Source organism: Coenobita brevimanus, chromosome 55 (assembly GCF_032717465.1).
Source record: "Coenobita brevimanus isolate Jiangsu-jjx chromosome 55, ASM3271746v2, whole genome shotgun sequence".
NCBI lineage: Eukaryota > Metazoa > Arthropoda > Malacostraca > Decapoda > Coenobitidae > Coenobita > Coenobita brevimanus.
The window spans coordinates 32,999,508-33,022,460 of record NC_137008.1 but is presented as its reverse complement, the minus strand read 5'-3'; the positions used below and the strand labels follow the sequence as shown (position 1 = coordinate 33,022,460).

The window sequence follows — 22,953 nt, the reverse complement described above, 5'->3', positions numbered from 1 at the left end:
TTGTAGAGACCAAATTAAGAGAAGATATTGATGTTCATTTGAGAGATGGTAAATACAAACTGTGGAGAAAAGACAGAAAAGAAAAAAAGGGAGGAGGAGTGATGATAGCAGTGAAGAACAACATAAATGTAGATACTGTGGAAATGGGAGAAGGCAGGGCTGAAGTGATATATATGAAATTAGAAACTGGAGAGAATAGCAAGAGAGATATCGCGGTAGTGTATGTTCCCGCAAAGATGAGAGCATGGCAGGATGACGAATACCATGAGATGTTGTCAGATATGGCTAGCTATTTGCAAGAAATAATTGAGAAAAGCAATAATATAATTTTGGTGGGTGACTTTAACTGTAAAGAGGTGAACTGGGAGGAATGGTACTCGGGAGGCGGCGAGGATTCGTGGGGCACTATGTTATTAAATATAATAATGAATAATATGATGACGCAATGGGTCAAAGAAAAGACACGGTTTCGAGGTGAGGACACACCAGCAAGGTTAGATTTACCGTTCACCAAAGAACCCGATGTAATAGAATCATTGAAATATCTCTGTCCTTTAGGAAAAAGTGATCACGTGGTCATTGAGTTCCAGATGTTAATAGGGAACGTCGAGCCAAGAGACGAGGTTCATAGACATCAAAGATACAACTTTGGGAAAACAAATTTTACAGGATTGAGAAACTTTTTTGAAAATGAGGGTTGGAGAAAATTCAGAGAAACGAGAGATACAGAGGAAGTGGGATATCTTTCTAGACCTCTATAATTTGGAAGTGGAAAAATTTGTACCAAGAGTAAGAGGGAAAGAAAACAGGAAAAAGGAGTGGTTTAATAGAAGGTGTATGATAGCAAAAAAAGAGAGAGATAAGGCGTGGAACAATTGGAGAAAGAGAGGTAACAACAGAACAAAGGAAGAATATAAAAGAACAAGAAATGAATACACAAGAATACGTAGAGAAGAAGAAAGGAATTTTGAAAAAGGTATAATAGACAAATGCAAGGATGAACCCAAACTGTTTTATAGATTTGTTAATGGCAAACTGAAACAAAAAGAAGGAATCACCAAACTGAAAGTAGAAGGAGAGGTCTTTAAGGATGCGGCAATGCAAGCAGAAATAATGAACAAACGTTTCCAGTCAGTTTTCACTAAAGAAAAGGAGCTTGAGGAAGGGGAGGTAGTGATTAGAAATGTTCCGGTGATGAAAGATATAAAAGTGGAGGTACAGGAAGTGTATAAATTACTGGAAACTCAAGATGTAAGGAAAGCCCCAGAACCTGATGGAATTTCTAATTGGGTACTGAAGGAATGCAGAGAACAACTGGCAGATAAAATTCACAGCTTAATCGTATGCTAACTGGAAGAGGGGAAAGTGCCACAAGAATGGAAGAGGGCAAATGTGGTACCAATTTACAAGGGAGGAAATAGGGAAGAACCCCTGAATTATAGACCAGTGTCTCTAACCAGCATGGTCGCAAAATTGTGTGAGAGAATCCTGAAAGACAGATGGATAAAATATCTGGAAGAGATGAATATTTTGGCTAAATGTCAGTTTGGATTCAGAAGTGGAAGGTCATGTGTTTCTAAGTTGTTGAGCTTTTACTCAAGAGTGATTGATGTGGTACAGGAGAGAGATGGTTGGGTGGATTGTGTGTACTTAGACTTAGAGAAGGCCTTTGACAAGGTACCTCATAAGAGACTAATGTGGAAACTAGAATATATAGGAGGACTAAAGGGGAAACTTCTGGAATGGATGAGAGACTTTTTGAGAGACAGACAAATGAGGACAGTAATAAAGGATAAGATGTCTGGATGGAGGGAAGTAACAAGTGGAGTCCCTCAAGGCTCAGTGTTGGCGCCAGTAATGTTCCTGATTTACATAAATGATGTGGTAGATGGAGTGAACAGTTATGCAAGTCTGTTTGCTGATGATGTAAAGATCTTGAGGAAGGTAGAGGTTGACGAGGATTGTAAAATACTGCAGGAGGATTTGGATAGGATACACAATTGGAGCCGGATGTGGGAAATGAAATTTAATGTAAAGAAATGTAAAATATTGGAAATGGGTAAAAGTACCAGGAGGCCATCACTGAATTATTTGTTGGGTAATGAATTAATCACAAAAAGGAGAGAAGAGAAAGATTTGGGAGTGCTGGTCCAAGATAGTTTGTCACCAGAAAAGCACATTAACAAGATAGTTGGAAAGACTTATAAACTCGACTAACGTAAGAGTACCGGTAGCATTTCATTATATGGATGAGATGATGAAAAAATTGATAGTGGCCATGATCTGCCCCAGGTTAGAATATGCAGCGGTAGTGTGGTGCCCACACAAAAAGAAAGATATAAACAAGATAGAGAGAATACAAAGAATAGCAACCAAGATGGTCCCCAGTCTGATAGACCTGTCATACAGAGAGGGGCTGGAAAAACTGGATTTGCCTTCCTTAGAGGAAAGGAGAAAGAGGGAGACATGATTGCAGTGTTCAGGACCATCGTGGGAGTAGATAAAATTGACCAAGAAGATCTGTTTGTATGGGATAAGAGAGCAATAAGAGGACACGGAATGAAATTGAAAAAGTCAAGCTGCTTGAAGGATATCAAGAATATAGCTTTCCTTACAGAAGTATAGACTTATGGAATTGCCTGGATAAAGAGATCGTCCAGTCTAAAAACTTAAACGAGTTTAAAGCTAAATTCGACTTATTGAGAAACAGCGACGGAAACCCACGAGCATAGTACATTCCGTGTATATCACAATTAGGTATATTAGGTAAATACTTAAATATTTGGAACGACTTAGACAAAGAGGTGGTGCATGAGAAAAACATTCGTGTGTAAAGGTAGACTTGATAAATGTGGATATGGAGACAGGACAACACAAGCATTGCTCAATTCCTGTATACAGTACAATCCCAGCTATCCGGTATCCAGACAAACAGAATACTCAGAAAAACGGGAAAATTCAAGGGCTGGTAAAAACGTCAGTAAGTTATAACTGTGCGCCATTTTGAATGGACCGCCAAACTGCCGTTTTATCGTGTCACGCGAGGCTGGGTGAAGTCGGACTAAGCGAGGTGAAGGCATTTCTGGCTAATGTAAGTCCCTAGTAAATCCTCTTAACCAGCTCTCCTCCTCCCTCTTTCCCCTACTTGAATTCAGTCATCCTCCACACCCTCCACAATTTCCACAAATCACCAGTCTGCTTTCTACCACCAGACAGTAAACAAGCTCTCTTGCTGTTGTGTTGCTCTGATGGACGGTAATTTCAACATTCCAAAATGCCTAAAGAGCAAACTAAACGTAAGCGTGTCGTGCCTACCTTGAAACAGAAGCTGGACATATGCAATAGACTTGAAAAAGGCAAACATTGTAAAACACTGATGACCGAATATGATGTAGGAAATCCAACGATTTATATAAAGACCCAGCATCCAAGCTCAATGAATTTTTCTTGGAAAGCGAGACAAGTAAGTCCATTGAAAAAAGGCTTACTCTTCATCGTTCGAGTGGTTTTGCTTAGAAAGATCTAGGGGATCACCTATTTCTGGTCCTCTTATCGAAGAAAAAGCAAGAGAGTTTCACAATAAAATGAATACAGAAGTCAAATGTGATTTCAGTGTTGGATGGTTAAATTGTTTCAAAGACAGGCATGGAATTTGTAAGCCAGACATCTCGGGAGAGAGCAAATCAGCAAACGCCGGTGTTTTTCTTCCTAACGGACCAACTCTAACTTGCACCACATAAATTCATCTTAGAACGCATGTGTGCTGGCAGAGATGAAAAAAAAAAATGTTAATAGGAATGAAGGTTTACTTTGTTGGAAGAAAAAAAAATATATATGCTTGCACTTCATAAGTACATCATGTATTTTATTTTGTGCAAAACAGCTGATTGGCGGCAGGTGAAGGGTGGAATGATGGAGGTCAGTCAGGGCCGGGACCGTAAGCAAAGCTTTGTGTGGGGGCACAGGTGTGATAATTCTACAGTGCAATCTTAACATCAGTTCACCAATAAATGTTCAAGATTTTATTTCTTTATTTTTCCACTTTTATGAGTACAGTACATACAACGAATACTTCGGTAGTTAACAGAATGGTGCAAAACAGTGGCTTAATGGTGGCGGTCAGTTGGGGCCGGGATCGTAAACAAAGGTGATGTGGGGGTACAGGTGTCGTGATAATTTACCAATAAATATTCAGGATTTTATTTCTTTAGTTTTCCACATGAGTACAGTACATACAAGAAATTATTCGGTAGTTAACAGAATGGACTTGTGCATTTTGCAGTACCGGTACTGCAAGGCATTGCATGCCGTCCATTATGACCATGGTGTGTGTTTGCGAGGCAATTTTTCAGGTGGAATCTCTTGGTGTGCCCCCTGATGTGAGTGGTGAGTACACGAATTGTATTTACTGCTGTGATAATGATCGCCTTTGTATAGATTTGAATATCAGAACTACGGGAAAAATCTGTAACCGGGAAGGTGAATTCCCCAAGCCGCCCGGTTAAATGGGATTGTACTGTACTACAAATAGGTAAATACAAATAGGTAAATACACACACACACACACACACACACACACACACACCGCTTGCTGGTGCAGTGGTAACATTCTCGCTTGTCAATTGGTGGACGGGAGTTCTCGCCTTGCTCAGGTTGCGAAAAGTTTCACTGATGAAGTGGGTGGTTACTATCCCCCTTGAGCAAGGGGACAGATGTGTGCATGTGTGAAGGTCACAGCCTTGCCCTTGGAATGTACTATATGAGCTCTCAGCTCTCTTCCGGGAGGGTAAAAGCCGACGATCACGACCATCAAGTGAACCTGGCCGACCAGGTGAATTACACACACACACACACACACACACACACACACTACATAACTCCTCGTCTTCAAACCTTTCAAGGTTCTGCCAACATAACACCTCTGGAGGAAGTGAGTTTTCCTTATTTTGTTGATTTGTATATTGACGTATTTCTATATTTCTATACTTTTACACAAATGAGTATTGTTTTTTTACATACACACATATGAGATGGGAGAAAGTTCAGCTTCAGTATCACCACCTAGCAAAACGACTGGTGGTCATGTCGAGTTCCTGAGAGCACTATCAAAAAGCTTATGATATATTACGTGTATACTTTGAGTAAAAAAAGAAAATGATAAAACCTAGCGAGTGAAAATATGTAGATGTGGGTGAGGCAGGGAAAGGGAGTGTTTTTATCTCGCTTCCAGGCGAGAAGGAATATTCTACGTTTGTCGTCCATTTACTCGAAAACTGTTAGATGTATTGATTTCCTGTAAGAACCATGATAAAAATCAGTGAATTCTACGTATGTACAAGACCTAACAATGTAATATTTCTGATGAAAAGTTGTTGTTACACAGGTGGGAATATAAAGGTTATTGTGTGCACATGATGAAAATGCAGCATGGCTGTGAGTATCCAGTAGTTTTTTGTGGTTTACTTGGAAACTATGAGGCCTGTCAAAAATTGGTGCAGCCCTTGAGAAAGCTCATGAAATTCTACACAAGATTATGAGATAAAAACATAACGTGTGCGAAAAAACTTTTGCAGAAAAGCACCCTGCTTTTTTTCAAAAAATGGCTTTCAGCTTTTGGCTGTTTTCTCGAGAACTACAAATCGTATCACAACCGGATATTTCTTATTAGAAAGCTGATGAAATTCTCTATCAAAACTTCTAATAACATTTTCCTGTATGATGGAAAGCATTTGAATGGTGATGTTGGGAAGTGAAATTGACACAAAATGTTTATTCAGGGCCGCCTAATGTTGTTTTGTTCGTGTTTTCCTGTTATTTTTTTTTTGTGCTTATCAGCTAGAACAAACATCGATGAATAAGATCATATAGGTTTCATGGCAGTATATTGAGGTTTGGGTGGCAAAAATAGGGCGAGAATACGTGTTTTCAGTGGCGCGCTGGTGGGCTGGGCGGGCAGCCAGTCTAGTAAAATCTTGTGCCGGAAACCTTACTGAAACTTATGCGTGCGCGAGAGGGTTAATATATCCATTTACCATTCTCAAGATTTTGTTCTTTGCGTGTATTTTGAGGTTCATGTCAGTGAGGTAAGAGTGATTTTTTTTTTTCTTTTTATTTCTGTTTTATGCTGTGTCCCTTTTTTTTTTTCTCTCTCTCAATAAAGGCTAAGGCATTGCCCATGGGTAGAGGACTTAGGTTTGGAGCGTGTAGCACTTTATGAGTGGATGCCCTTCCTGATGTCTACCAGTGACCTTTGGGTGGATTCGAAACCCCTAACCTTTCGGCCAGAACAGAGCACTCAAACCTACTGAGCCAAGGCTGCCAGAGTTAGGAAACTGCTTAAAATTTCAGTGATAAATTTAGATTTAGATGGCTTGAACGGTGTGTGAATGAGGACCTCACCTGTTTCACGGGTTATGTCAATGATAGTTCACCCGCCTTTTTGCCTTGTCACACCTTGTTTTATAGAGCCAACCTCACCCCATCCTTAGGAGGGAAAAAGATGATGACAGTGATATTGATGAGTACATGTATAAAGCATATACAGTAATAGCTACCGTGATGATGCTTATGCACAGTAATTGAGATTGCAATACTGGACTGTATAATCAACTCTTATTCTAATATGTCCATTTATTTGTTCAGTACAGTTATGTATTCAGGTGGAAGTATATGTACAGTTCCCAGCAAAAATTTTGTGTCTCCTCCTGACCTTCAATAACTGTAATGTCATATTGCTGTAGTTAGGGTAAAGTTACGTGTAGTCATTATGATGTTTGGTTAGTTAAACAGTCACGTTTTACTAACTGTTACGGTATTTTTAACCACCCAGACTAATATAATGTTATGACTTTCTGAAGGGCAAGAGAGGGAATGAAACTTTTCCAGGCAACTTACATACTGCTTGAAACCTCTAAATATTCACTGTTGACACACTGTACAGTACTCTGTTTGGGTACAGTACTGGAATTTGGCTTCATTTTTACACTTAACTCTGTTTGGTTACAGTACTGGAATTGGACTGTAGTTTTACACTTAACATTGCAAATACTCATATCCCTCAGGATAAGGAAGAAAGCTTACTGCCCATGTAATCCATGTGTCTTGTAAAATGTGACAAAAGGAGTAGAGCATTGGCCTGGAACCTTTCCACATTTGTTTTAATGAAGGGATGTGAAGACTCCATCACCCAGTAAATTTGTTGCAAGGAGTCAGGTCACTGTCTCAGAGAGGGCAGCTATGTAGTACCTCCTATGACATAGGAGGGGGGGAAACTGTGCCTGGGGGACCTGGAGCGGTGGCATCTTCGCTGTGGGTCTACCCCCAAGAGGCTGTCAAAGAGAAGAGGAGGACAGCATGGGGGCCAAAGCACCGCAAACTCCCCCAGCCCCTCACGGGGCTCGAGTACCTGGGAGTGGCTTCGGTCGCCCGGGCAAGTACCACATCTCCCAACACAACACACACAACAACACCGTTATTTCTACACCGAGAAATGACTCCACGGCTGTCATTTCTCGACGACTTCTTCTAGCCGGGGACACTGCGAGCAATCCAGGACCCACCAACAAATACATATGTCCAACATGCTCAAAACCTATCACGTCGAGCCGACAGACAATGGGTTCAGTTCAATGCAACTCCTGCAAGAACTGGACCCATTACACCTGCACAACACTTGCATCCAGGAAACATTACACAAACACCTGGACCTGCTCCTTATGCTCCTTCCCCCCACCCATCAACCCCCCTTCCAATCCTACTCCTACTTCCTTCACGCCTCCACAGCCAAACCCACCGACCCTTCCCACGCAATCCAGTCCCCCAACTCCTCCCATTCCAACCCATCCTAATCCACCTCAACCCTTACCTCCATCACAACCTCCTCCTACCCCTTCCCCTCCACCCACACCACCTCCCACCTGTGCTGCAGCAGCCAACACACATCGCACACACAACATAAACATCCTTCAGTTAAACATAGATGGCATAAACACCAAAATACATGAACTCACACAATTCATCAAACAACAGAACATACACATTGCCATCTTACAAGAAACAAAACTATACAGAGCACAGAAAACACCAACATTTCATAACTTCACCACCATTCGACAAGACCGGGCCAATGGCGGTGGCGGTGGACTCATCACCCTGGTACACAAATCCATCAACTTTGCAGATACCAGTGCACACACAAAGTCACTTCTCCCCCCACATGACACCACAACTGAAATACAATCAATTAAAATATGCACTAGTAACAAATCACACATAACAATCGCTAATACATACATTCCCCCCCCCAATCGTCCCCCACAGTACCACACATTTACTCTCCACAGATACACCACATCACTAACATACCCAACATCATCCTGGGTGGTGATTTCAACGCCAAGTCGTCGGCCTGGCATGTCAACAACCCTGACACAGACAGAGGGCTGGTACTACAATCCCAGACAGATCATCTTTTCATACTAAACAGTCTAGGCTAACGCCCATATCCCACACCAAGCCCTCTTCCTCCCATCATCTCCAGACTCACCTTCTGCTCCCCAAACCTCGCTCCCACTACATCATGGAGAGTGGTCAAAACCCTAGGTTCTGATCACCTCCCAATCATCATCACTACCAAAACCAGAATCACCCCAGCTGGCCACAAACACACATACACTAATTATAAGAGAGCCAACTGGGAGGCCTTTGTAACTGAAACAGAACAACATTTCGAAACACTAAACAGTACACCCATCACAAACATCAACACCACTGTGCACACTTTCAATACAGTCATACAAAATGCAGACAAAAGACACATCCCTAGAGGCAACAGAAAGAGACACAACCCCAACTTCACACCAGAAATTCAAGGCCTCATCAGACAACGGGACACACTGCGACACTTCCCAACACCCCATACACAAGACACCATACAACAAATACAAGAACTCAACACTCAGATAAACAGTTAAATATCAGAACAGCAAACACTAAACTGGAAAAATTACCTCCAAACACTTGACCACAAAACAAACATCAGCAAACTTTACTAAACACTAAACAGCATCACACTTTCCAACAGCAACACCACACAATCACATGCTGCCATCACAACAACAGACACCATACCCTCAAACAAACAACAAGCAAACACTCTCATCAATCATTTTTCACAAGTCAGCCATCTAACCCCCCATCCCGAAGACTGACGTATCATCAGACGTAAGAGACAGTTCCCCACAGACCCCGACTACGCACCTTTCACTTACAACCAGACGAAGCACATCATTAACAACCTCAAGCACTCATCTGCCTGTGGACCAGCAACATTTACCTTAAACACCTAGGACCACAAGGCATACAAGCACTCACCAATATATCAGACTACAGCTACTCACACAACATAATACCCAACATCTGGAAGCATGGCAATATCATCACTATCCCTAAACCCAACAAAGACCCCACTTTACCCTCCTCACATCACCCCATCACACTCCTCTGCACTCCCTCTAAAGTCACCGAACGACTGATACTACTACTAGTCACACCTCACATTCCCCTAGCCCAGTCACAACATGGCTTTAGGCCACTACACTCCACAAACACCCTTCTTACAGACTTTACACAGAGAGTTTTTGATAGCATAAATTCAGCTAGGCCACCACACAGAACACTCCTAGTCACACTAGACATTAGCAAAGCTTTTGATGCCATCCCCCGCCACAACCTCACAAACAAAATACTCAACACAAACATACAATAACAGAAAAAGATGGCTGGCAAACTACTTAGCAGGCAGATGTGCACACGTAACATTTGCCGGTCAGTCTTCTAACACCAGAAACTTCACAGGCAGCGTCCCCCAAGGATCTGTTTTGTCCCCTACACTCTTTAATCTATACATGCACGACGTACCCACACCCCACACACCACAGATACACATAGCTTACTATGCAGATGATATAACTTACATGTACACACCAAAACGCAAACACAGCTGCACACATCAATCAGCCTTACCTCAACACACTACACGAATGGTTCACCACAAACAGGCTCAAAATAGCCCCAGCCAAATCTACAGTGACTTTTCTCACAAACTGGACAGCAGAACACAGTCACATCCCACACCTCACCACAAACAACACTCCCCCCCCCCCCCCAAAAAAAAAAAAAAAAAAAAAATCCTTGGTGTAACATACAATACATCAATGTCATTTAAACAACACATCACAAACATTAAAAATAAAATAACACCAAGACTCAATGCTTTGAGATCACTTGCCCATACAACATTCGGACACAACAAAGAAACCACCACCACAGTATACAAACAATACATACGTTCAGTGATGAATTATGCAAGCCCTGCCTGGGCTTCTAACCTCACCAAAACACACTAAAACACTCTATAGACCATACAGAACAAGGCCCTTAAAATAATCACAGGCTGCACAGCTACTACACCCACAGACCACCTACATCAAGAAACCAAAGTCCTCAAAGTCAAGGATCACCTAGATATGAGAGGCACCCAGTTTCTTGCTGCAGCCTCCACAAACCCACAACATCTACTACAGTACATGGCAGCACATCCACCCATACCAAGGAACATCAAAACAACACCCAGCACACGATACCATACACAAGTACTGTCATTTCTGCCCCCTTGCCGACCTCAGACCAGCTTCCAGAAACATATCCACACTCAGATCACTCGCCGCTCCATTCAGTCACTTAAAGACAACACACAGCTGCATGCACGGCCTCCTGACATCCACCCTTCTGAATCCTATCTTCCTCGTGAGGACAGGGGCCACCTGGCCAGGCAGAGATGTGGGCACCATTCAGCCCTCTTAAGCTACTAGAAGAGGCTGGATGACTTCGTCACTGATGCCTGTCCAGGATGCAACACAGCACCCCATACTATTAAGCACATTATGGAAGATTGCATTGCACACAATCACCTATCCCAACAACACAACATACACTCTTTGAGAGCTCTGTGGGAAAGCCCGGTCTCGGCCATGGCCTTCCTAAGGGGCTCGGGGCTGTTCGGCCAGACTGCCTAGGGAACAACTACTACTACTACTACTGTGCCTGGGGCATCTTTTCTCCTCATATTTATGTACTTATTTAGATTTAAAAAACTGCTCTTGATTTTCCCATCCTGTGCTGTGTAAGGGTGGAAAAATTGTTAGGATGATTTTTTTTTTTTTTCAGTAATTTCTGCAATAAAGGAGGATGTTGCCAAGCATAGGCTTCTAATATTCAAGGTATGTACTGCCAGTGTAACTGTATCTTGGTATTCTTTACACAGTGATCCCTTGGTTATCACGCTTTCAGTTTTAGCAGTTTTCGTTATCACTGCTAAATGAAAATCTGCACTCCTGCCATTATTGTACTTTTTTTTTTTTTTGTAAGAAAACTTCATTATCTTGCACCTGAGCTGGTTTCTGCTGGCAGTGGTGGTGCAAAATGTGTGGTTTCTGATGGCTTTGAGGTATTTGAAGATGAGACCTTGAGGAGTTCATTCCAGGTGGTGGAGACCAGTAACTCTCCACCCCCTAGCCTCAGGACCCCCTACCTCAAGCCTATCTCAGGTCTCAGTTTGGTTTAGTCTAGTGCACAGGTCCCTGGACACTCTGAGAGAGTCGCTTAGAGGGAAAACATGATCAAGTTGGGAAGCCTGTCACAGCAGAAGCTCATGAATGGAGCAAACACATGATAGATGACAGGCCAACTAATAGATGAACCTTTGTATCACTTGAAGCTAAGATTGCGAGCTGTGTATATGGATGTGATGAGAAAGAATCAAAATTATTGGTTATATAAAAATAGGAAACGAAGAGAAAATGTTTAGTTATCTGAATCATCGTACATCATCCATAATGAAACATGACATCTTGTTGAGAATGTAAGATAAAAGAGGTAAAAAATTATTATTTAATTAATATCTCACACAGTGATCTACTCACAATCTTAAAATAGTGTAATCACGACAGAACAACCCAATACTGTACTGATACACCTTCATATTGTATCACCATTTTCCATTAACCCCTTTAACGCGGATCGTCGCTTTTGCAACGGTCGGCCCAAAGGACAGAACGGCGGATCGTCGCGTTTGCAATTTGAGTTAATTTTGAATAACCGCGGGCAAGCAGGCTCCAGCTGGTATTGTCTATCAGTACCACCACCCTCTAGCTACAACTAGCATACTTTACCTTTGTACTACTGACCTCAGTTGTTGCCAAATATCGCGTTTTCCCCCCGTCCCCCCCCCCACCACGGCCCGGCCAGCCTGGCTGTGATACATGGCAGCGCTCTGAGCGCTCTGAACTGTAAATCTGCGATCTCCTCTCACAAGCAGTTTATGCTGCTAGGAAACGCTTGTTTCCCCAGTTGTAACACCAGCTTTTTTTCTCATGGTTTGCCCCTGTTTAGCGTCAGTTTACTGCAGGCTTTCAAAGTGAGATTATGGCGAGTTCTAGCTCCTCCCAGTCAGTGCAAGCGGCCGACAGGAACGAGAATAAAGTGGCGGACGTAAGGCAGAATAAAAAGCGCGCCGTGGTGATCTTTTGGGAAGTAATATGATTGAAAATAATGTAGTATACATGTTTTTAGCTGTGAAAATGGAAATGTTTGTTGAGTGACGGGAAGACCACCGCCACAGTGCATGTCGGCCGTACGCTCCGTTGATTTTAACCTTATTTTCAGTGCTTATTGTACAAATACGGATTCCTAACTACCTTTACGTTGTAGTATAAAGTTTACTGTGACAGAATGAGGCTGTGGTAGAGGGGAAACCGGGTTGCTGGAGGTGTGAAAGTGAAGATTTGGTTACCCAACTTTGCAAGTCTCCACAAGTCCTTGGGTAGTCCACGAAGGCTCAACACCTGTCTCTGGAGAAAGCTGAATGTAAGTACTGTCTGCCATACCAAGTATAATGTTCTAGGGTTAATCTCTGATTTTTGGCGAATATTTTCCTACAGGTACTCAGACCGCGATACAACCCTGCCACTCGGGGGGGATCGACTGTACACAGCCGCGTTTAAGGGGTTAACAGTACGACAATACATCCTCACGTGGGCCATAGCAAAAAGAAATAACACTTTGTGTGTCTGTGTGTGAGCCCGTGTTTGATACTGTCACTTAAGAGTGGAGGATGTGTATGAAGATATAACAGTGATGAAATAACACTTGTGACTACACTATTTTAAGACGGTGGGTAGATCATTGTGTGACGTATTAATAACATAATAATTCTTTATTTTTTTTATCTTACATTCTCAACAAGATGTCAGATTTCATGATGGATGATGTATGATGCTTCAGAGAACTTCATTGCCTGTTTTTATAAGACATCCAGTGAGTTTTATTTCTTATCATCACATCCATTTACACAGCTCGCAATCTCAGCTTCAAGTGATAAAGCTTCATGTATCAGTCTGCCAGTCATCCGTCACATGTTTGCTCCATTCATGAGCTTCTGCTGCAACAGGCTTGCCAACTTGATCGTGTTTTGCCACTGAGAGTCTCTCTCAGAGTGTTCAGGGACCCGTGCACTAGACTGTACGTGTTTATTCTTTTTTGTGCCCATTATATCATTTTCTATGAACCTAACTATATCTGTGTGTTTCTGATACCATAACAGTATGTATGTACAGTATGTAGTGTGCATAAATTGATATAAAGTGAAAAATATGGGTTTACAATTGGGGTGCCCAGTAACAGAATAAATTCCATAGGTTCTGTGCTTTTCTTACTGCTCATTTTCGTTATCATACTTGGCATGGCACCAATTATGCACAATAACCAAGGGATCACTGTATTTCCACATATATCAGAGTTCTTATAATTGAGCAGCTGATTTTTGGTTTATTCCAACATCTATCTATCTATCTATCTATAGCCCGACGCCCTAATCCCGCAAAGGGTGGCCGCAGACAAAACGCCTCCAAGTCACTCTGTCACCCACCATTTGACTCCTCTCCCCCCAACTCACCCCCCCCTCCCTCATATACCTCTCAACTCCATCCCTCCACCTCATCCTCGGTCTACCTCTCCCTCTCCCTCCCTCCACCTCACCTACATACACCCTCTTAGTCAGTCTTTCATTCTCCATTCTCTCCACATGTCCAAACCACCTCAGTGTATTTCTCCTAATCTTTTCAACCACATCCACATCTACCCCACAACGTTCCTTCACTTCTTCATTCGTCAACCTGTCCCTCCACGTCACTCCACATGCTCCTCTCAAGTAACTCATTTCCACTGCTCTCACTCTTGATTTGTTCCCCTCTTGTAAGGTCCATGCCTCACTTCCATACGTCAGTGTAGGGATCTTGCAAGGTCCACGCCTCGCTTCCATACGTCAGGGTAGGGATCACAATACCATCATGCAGTGACTTCTTAACTTCCATACTCACCTCCCTATTTCTCATTACTGCTTTCAGTGTACCAACAACCTTTCTTCCCTGCTGTACCCTTTCACGTTTATTCCAACATGATTGCCATAATTTGGCATACTGTATTACCATATGAATATTTCTTATGTATGTTCTAATTTATACATAGTGTACAATTAGGCATATGACAGAGGAGCTAGTTGGAGAAGAACAAGGGGGATTTAGGAAGGGAAAAGGGTGTGTAGATCAGATATTTGTTCTAAGATGTTTAGTGGAGAAGTATCTAGAGAAGGGAAGGAAAGTGTATGCTGCCTTCATGGACTTGGAGAAAGCTTATGACAGAATAGATAGGCAAGGTATGTGGAAGGTATTAAGAATATATGGAGTGGAGGGGAAATTGTTGAGTGCTGTGAAGAGTATGTACGAGGGAGCTAGGGCTACGGTGCGAGTGGATGGTGAGCTGAGTGAGTTCTTTGATCTCAAGGTGGGACCGAAACAGGGTTGTGTGATGTCTCCATGGCTGTTTAATATATACATGGATGGGGTTGTAAAGGAGGTGCAGGGTAGGGCAGTGGATGTGGGGGTGGCTGTAATGAATGAAGGTGAGATTTGGCTTTGGGAGCTTCCGGTGTTGCTGTTTGCTGATGGTACAGTACTGTTGAGTGAAGATGAATGGGAGTTGCAAGGTTTGGTGAATGAATTTGGGAGTGTGTAGGAGGAGGAATCTGAAAGTTAATGTAAACAAAAGTAAAGTTATGGTGTTTGAGAGGAATGAAGCCACAGAGTGTGCAGTGAGGTTGGATGGTGAGGATGTGGAGAATGTGAGTGCATTCAAGTACTTGGGTAGTGTGATGAGTAAGGATGGAAGTATGGGGGAAGAAGTGCGTGAAAGGGTACAGCAGGGAAGGAAGTTTGTTGGTACACTGAAAGCAGTGATGAGAAATAGGGAGGTGAGTATGGAAGTTAAGAAGTCACTGGATGATAGTATTGTGATCCCTACACTGACGTATGGAAGTGAGGCATGGACCTTACAAGAGGGGAACAAATCAAGAGTGAGAGCAGTGGAAATGAGTTACTTGAGAGGAGCATGTGGAGTGACGTGGAGGGACAGGTTGACGAATGAAGAAGTGAAGGAACGCTGTGGGGTGGATGTGGATGTGATTGAGAAGATTAGGAGAAATACACTGAGGTGGTTTGGACATGTGAAGAGAATGGAGAATGAAAGACTGACTAAGAGGGTGTATGTAGGTGAGGTGGAGGGAGGGAGAGGGAGAGGTAGACCGAGGATGAGGTGGAGGGATGGAGTTGAGAGGTATATGAGGGAGGGGGGGGTGAGTTGAGGGGAGGGTAGTGAAATGGTGGGTGACAGAGCGACTTGGAGGCGCTTTGTCTGCGTCCACCCTTTGCGGGATTAGGGCGTCGGGCTATAGATAGATAGATAGATAGTACAATTATAAATTTATCCTTAAGTTTATGCTGAACATGTATTGTGGTATGACAGGACCAGGGAGTCATTAGTGGTGCCCGGCATGTCGAAATTGGTCGATGGTTTGGTGAGCCAGAATCAACCTTCTACAAGCATCCATGTTCACCACACCCAGATGTCTTCAGAGTCTCGAATGATCGTACTGAAGGTTGCACAAGTAAGTGTAGACTTTTGCAGGAGGGTCAGTTTTATTCTTTGTCCTAATGCTGTTTACTTATCACCTAATTGTACTGGTTGAACAAAAATCTTTTAGTATCTTACTTCTCATGTGGAACACATTCTTTTCGTCTCCCCTTTTTCGGAAATCTATCTATCTGTTTCCAGACGGTTCAGTCCTGTAAGGGGTGGCCACAAACAGATTGCCTCCATGTCACCCTCTCCCCCGCAATTTCACTGCCTCGCTCCCAGCTCACACCCCCCTCCTTTGTTTACCTCTCCACTCTATCCCTCCATCTCATCCTTGGTCTCCCCCTCCCTCTCCCCACTTCCACCTCACTCACATCCACATCCACACCACAATGCTCGTTCTTCATTTGTCAGTCTGTCTCTCCATGTGACTCCACATGCTTCTCTCAGATAACTCATTTCCACTGCTCTCACTCTTGACTTGTGTCCTTCCAACAAGGTCCAAGCTTGGTTTCCATACATTAAGAGTTGGTATCACAATACTGTCATGCAGTAACTTTTTCACTTTCATGCTCACTTCCCTGTTTCTTATCACAGCTTTCAAGGGAGCAGCAACCTTTCTTCCTTGTTGTATGCTTTCAATCACTTCACTCTCCAAGCTTCCATCCTTACTCATCACACAACCCAAATACATAAATTCACTCACATTTGCATTTCCTCCTCATCCAACCTCACTGTACATTCAGTGACTTCATTTCTCTCAAAGATCATAACTTTACTCTTCCATACGTTCATCTTTAGTTTCCGTTTCTTACACACTCTCCCAGACTCATCCACGAATCCTTGCAGCTCCCCTTCATCTTCACGTAACAATACCTTGTCATCTGCAAACAGTAGTACAGGGAGTTTCCAAACACTGCCCTCTCTCATTAGGGCCGCTCCAATATGTCTGTTTTATAACCCCATCCATATACAGATTGAACAACCATACAGACATGACAAATCCTCGTTTCAATCGAACCGTCAAATAGAAAAATTCACTTAGTTCACTATCCACATGCACTGCAGCCAAGCACCCTCATACATACTCTCCATGGCATTCAACAACTTCCCATTTACTCCATATATTCTTAATACTTTCCACAATCCTTGTCAATCTACCCTGTCATATGCTTTCTCCAAATCCATGAAAGCCGCATACAACTTCTTTCCCATCTCTAGAAACTTTTCCTCTGAAGACCTAAGAATGAATATCTGATCTACACAACCTTTTCCCTTCCTAAAACCTTCCTGTTCATCTCGAACTAATTCCTGTGTTATTTTCCTAACTCTGTCAATAAGTATCCTACCACATACTTTTCCTGTTACACTAAGAAGACAAATACCCCTTTGATTACTGCACATTTCTTTTTCCCCTTTTCCTTTGTCTATCTATCTATCTATCTATAGCCCGACGCCCTAATCCCGCAAAGGGTGGCCACAGACAAAACGCCTCCAAGTCACTCTGTCACCCACCATTTGACTCCGTAAAAAGAACTAACTAAAAAAGCAAATTTTCCTTTGTACAGGGGAATAATTATACCTGACTTCCAATCCTCTGGGACTCTATCTTCCTCCTAGGCAAGTCTGCACATCTCCCACATCCATTCTACTACTGTCTCTCCCCCGTGCTTCAGCATTTCACCACACACTTCATCAATTCCTGGGGCTTTCCCCAGTTTGACTTTCTTCATAGCTTCCACAACTTCCATCCTGCTGATTTCTTCCTCTCATCTCACATCCCCCATCTTTCAGCCATTCCCCAGCCACTTATACTCGCTTTACTTTCATTCCTTATGTTCAACGATTCCATAAAGTGTTCTCTCCATCTGTTCACTTTTTCTTCCTTCTCCACCACCAGCAATCTACCATTTTTACCTTTCACTCCCCAACTAAGTTCTTTGACACCATATCTAACTCTCATTTTGGATTTTTTTTTTCTTTTTTTTTTTCTTTTTTTGGCATCTCTTTGTACTCACAGATTACAGAGCAGATCATGATCTGGTTCAGTTGTGATACCAGATTTTCTTACATGCATTCATGATAAAAGAACAGGAGGGTCCGCTGGGGAACATAGCTGTAGAAAGCCAAAGTGATGATGTCACGTTACCTTGACAGTGGTCTGGAGGTTGTAAACAGACATCCAACATGGCATTGTTCACAATGCCATCTAGTGTTTTTTTCTTCAAGGAAGAAAATAAAGAGAAGTGAGGACCACTATAAATATGATCATGTACTAACCTTATCATACGCAAGTGGTTTAACCCTATCATGTTTCTGGGCCGGGCAGATCATGTCCATTCTAGAGTCAGCCGCTGTCGTACTGACCCACATCTTCGCACCGTGATATATTCCTGCGATCGCTCTGTGTAAATACACTTTTCGTGATAAAATGTTGGTTTTATTGTCATTTAAAGCTGAATAGTTTTACTTTGTCGAAGAACGTTCTAAAAAGGAAAACAAAGAAATTGAAGAGTCTTGATGAATTGAAGTTAGGCAAAAACCAAAAATTTTATACTTTGCCGTAGAAAAATAATAGGAAAAAAAAACTAATACAGATATATAAATATGGTTTAAACCAAGCAAAACAACAATAAATTACCCTTTCAATGATATGTAGATTGTGGTTATTTCTGCATTTTATTACGTGGTAAAATGAAAAAGAAGCACAGTTTTTTCATGATTCTCAGCCGCATATTCACATTTAGATCTACTTCTTTGATTCATTCATTCATTCATTCATTGCCAGATGCCATGTATCCCAGGCGGGGTGGCCAAGGGCTTAAAGTTAATTGTTTTACAGGGAGGGGCACTAATCCTCCACCAACCCCACTTGACACGTAGGGATGCCAACAGCATCTGGTGTTCCCAGGCGGCCACCCATCCAAGTACTAACCAGACCCAACGTTGCCTACTGTAAATACACTTTTTACAACAGGATGCTGGTTGTGGTGTTATTGTGAACAGTTGTGCTTGATTGTAGAATGTTAAATAAAGGAATACAAAGAAATAAAAAAATGTGACAAATTGTAGTTAGGCAAAAACAAAAAATTTTAAATCTTGCTGTGGAAAAATATTTGGCCAAAAAAAAATTGATAAAGATATATAATTCTGGTTTAAACCATGCACGATAAAGTGAAAGAAAAAAGATGCACAATTTTGTATAATTCTCAGGCGCATATTCGCATAAGAATCTTTTTCATTGCTCAGTCTGTGTAAATATATTTCATGATAGATTGCTGGTTTGGGTGTCATTTTAAAGCTGAATAGATGTACTTTATCGTAGTATGTTAAAAATAGGAAAACAGAAATTAAAAAGTAAAAATGACAATTTGAAGTTAGGCTAAAATCAGAAATTTTATACTTTGCAGTAGAAGAATATTCGCCAAGAATAAAGTAATATAGAGAAAGCCACGAGTCAGACCAGCTGTGCAATACCAGCCATGTATAGAGCAACCATTCCGTGACATCAGTCTAGAGTCTCTTTGTCATCATTATCTAATCATGTGTTGCCCCTTGAGGAGTATAGGAATCCAGGGCTAGGCAAGTTGGTCCCGGTCCTGACATTTAAGATAAGAGTGACTAGCTTCACTAATCTCTGAGTGGCATTACATGAGCAATAAACCCCAGCCACCCCTCGCATATAAACCTGCACAGGCTCAAACCGAATGGAGTGCCTTACTTACCCACTAAACCACCACGTGCCATAGTTTGGTTAAATGGTCACCAGCCAGTGTAGTAAATGGTTTCCTGGTGTACAGGAAACATTTGGTTTGTCACTCAGTATAGAGTCACCCAAAGGCAAAAGGAAAAGGAAAGAATGAAGGAAATAAAGACAGAAGAAGAAGTGTCTTTCTTTCCATCATTCTTTCCTCTTCCTTCTGCCTATGGGTGACTCTACACTGAGTGACAAGCCAAATGATTTCCATTGCACCGGTATACCATTTACTACCCTGGGTGGTAACAATATAACCAAATTATGGTGCCCGGTGGTTTTATGGGTAATTAAGGTGCTCCAGTCGGTTTAAGCCTGAGCAGGTTTATATCCGAAAAGGAGGTTGGAGTTCATTGCTCACATAATGCTGTGCTGCATGAATGTGATTTACGGTGAATATTTACCAAAATATCTTTAAATGACCTATAAACGAATCATTGGAATCTCTGAGGCTGGATTTGAAATGACGTGAAAACACATTATTGGGTTAAAGGGTTAATATTGGGCAGAGTAAAGGGCAACATTAGAGTCGAGATAACTACAGTGTCTAGAGTTTTTGTGTCAGGTTTGGCAGTAAACTATGCTATTACACCATTTCACCTTTTCATCTTATTGTTAATTCTTCTTTTACTGATGGAAATGAAGTTTCTTAATGCAGCCTTGTAACAGTTGCTTTTCTCCAGGCTTTGAAAATTAAGCAGTGTAATATTTTGCATATTAGTGATTGGGCAGCAGCCAGTCACTACACACACACACACACACACACACACTCACCAGGTGTCAGAGAGTAAACACGTCTTATCACCTCGCTCCGACCTGACCACTTTTGGATACAACTGGCTATACCTAAATAGTATCTTTATATGAGTCAAGCTCTGTACAGGGTTTATCTAAATGGTATTATAAAATATTAGAGCAAGTTTAAGCAAAGTGTTGTCCAAATAACAGAACATAACTGGTTAGTACAGGAATGTGTTGATCAAGTCACAGCTGTTTCAGCTACGGCACCACAGGTGATTAAGAAGCACAGTTTTAAGTAAAAACTTTTCTTTCTTATTATTAACACAAAAGGAGCACCATATTAAGTGAAGTGAATATGGAAGGAGCTGGGAAGAAGGAAAGGGTTAAAAAACGGGATGATTTCTATCAGGACCTGGTCGAAATGAAAACATTCAACAGATTAGTAGAAAGGGTGAACAGATTGGAAAGGGCATTTCAGAGTGAAATGGATGGAATTAAGGAGGAACTGTGCATGCAGAAAGAGGAATATGAAAAATTAGTAAAGGAATTAAACAGGAAAAACACAACAATAGATGAGCTGAAAGTTGAGGTAGGTTCACTTAAAAGGAGGATCAGTGAAATGGCAAGTATGGTTGTCAACCATGAGAGTATTATAGAGGAATTCAAAAATGATACAGAGACAGTTAGGCAAGCAAGTAGTCTGATAGACCAAAATAATGATATTGAAGAGAAGATAACCCAAGTGAATGAAGTGATTCAGAGTTATAAAGATGATGTGGCAACTACATATGCTGAAATGGTGAAAGTTAGGAGAGACTTAGAAACAAGAGTCAAAGAAAAAAGCATTAGAAAGGAGGTGAAAAAAATAATCCAAAACAACCCAAAATTGGTAAAAGATTCAGCAGATATCAATAAATCTATAGTAATCACTGGTATAGAGAAGGAAGAAATAAAAAAAATTTTGAGAGACAAAAAGGATATGGCAAATATAATGAGCATATTAAAGGAAGTATCAGAGGAAATCTGCAATAGAGACATAGAGGAACACAAAAGGCTAGGAGATACGAGAGAAATAAGTCAAGGCTTCTGAAAGTAACCTTCCAGAGTGTTAAAATTGTGGAGACAGTACTAAAGAATGCAAACAAACTCATGAAAAAAGAGGAATTTAAAAAAGTATGGATAAAACAATGCATAACTCAAGAGGAATTGGAAATATTAAAAGAGAACAGGGAGGAGGCAAAAACAAAGAATGAGGGAAGATCAGAAGAGAAGAGTACTTTTGTTTACAAAGTAATTGGACTGCAGGTAAGAAAGTGGTACATAACCAACAGGGAGCAGAAAGGAGGAAGGTAGTAGACTCAAGTCATGGTAAGTATGTAAATGTGGTCTAGCTGAGTGGTGGATAACAAGTGGCTTCATCTGTGCAGTGCCTGATGCATTGACCATGAGGAGAATAGTGAGCCTGTCCTTACTTGCTTTAAATCCAGGTGCCTTTCCTTCATTTTTCATTAAATATGTATTTTGGGGCATCCTTTTCCAGTACAGTTCCGTTTCATCACGGTTCCACACTTGGCACTTTGAATATTCATTTTTCTCCACTAGCTCACTCAGCACTTTTTTCATTTCCTTGGCGGCCTGAGCATCGGCCGATGCAGCTTCACCCGTCAGTGTTATGCTCCTTAGCCCTGTTCTCTTGATAAATTTATAAAGCCAACCGGTACTTGCACTGAACTTACTATCTTTAATGGATTAACCCTCCTTTTCAAGTAGCCGAGTCTGTATTTCGTAGGCTTGTGTTTACAGCATAGGGCCGGTGAAAGGAAGTTCTCGGGGCTGCATATCTTCCACCCATAACTTCAGTGCATCTTCCATCTCGCCATACATGCACGACTTCAGGTGGAGTTTTCCCTTTGAAATGTCCGGTGAAGCATAAGCTTCTCTAATTTTCTTACTTGTTGAGCTTGATAGAGCGAACAGAGCTCTCCGTCAATCCAAACTGCTGCCCTACCGTCGACGCTCATTTCCTTTCTTCAGGGCATCCAGCACTTTTATTTTCTGTTCAATTGTAATAGACTGCCTTGATTTCTTGGCAGGGGTAGATATTGATGTCGTGGATGGCCTCTTAGACATAGTTGTGGTGAGTAGTGCACACGAGGCAGGAGAAAGTAGCAGAGTAGTTTAGGTGTTTCCACTCGCTATAGAGTCACCATGTGAAATGAGGAGAAACAACGAGTGGCGGGTGGCGGGCAGCCTTGTGGGATGCTTAGAGAGATGTTTAGCAGGAAACAGTACAGATATTCGCGAGGGGAAAAAAACGTGCCAGATTCAAGTCGCTTAAAATCAGAAGGATTCGCTTTAAATTAATATTGTGGCCCTAATTGTAGGTGTCGTTTTAAATTGATAATTTTAAATTGATTCACTTTAAATTGATG

The 22,953-nt window shown here is 41.8% G+C and overlaps 1 protein-coding gene across 4 annotated transcripts in view; it reads left to right on the top strand.

Annotated features, from left to right (window-relative positions):
• LOC145401209 (alpha-ketoglutarate-dependent taurine dioxygenase-like) overlaps nt 1–22,953 on the top strand; it is a 276,565-nt gene that overhangs the window by 124,354 nt on the left and 129,258 nt on the right. For 3 of the 4 annotated variants that reach the window (XM_080273515.1, XM_080273516.1, XM_080273514.1), the window contains exons 3-4: nt 11,227–11,279; nt 15,916–16,057. In XM_080273515.1, the coding sequence (XP_080129641.1) occupies nt 11,227–11,279; nt 15,916–16,057 (195 nt within the window). The remainder of the gene's footprint in view (nt 1–11,226; nt 11,280–15,915; nt 16,058–22,953) is intronic. The other variant, XM_080273517.1, reaches the window with a different exon arrangement.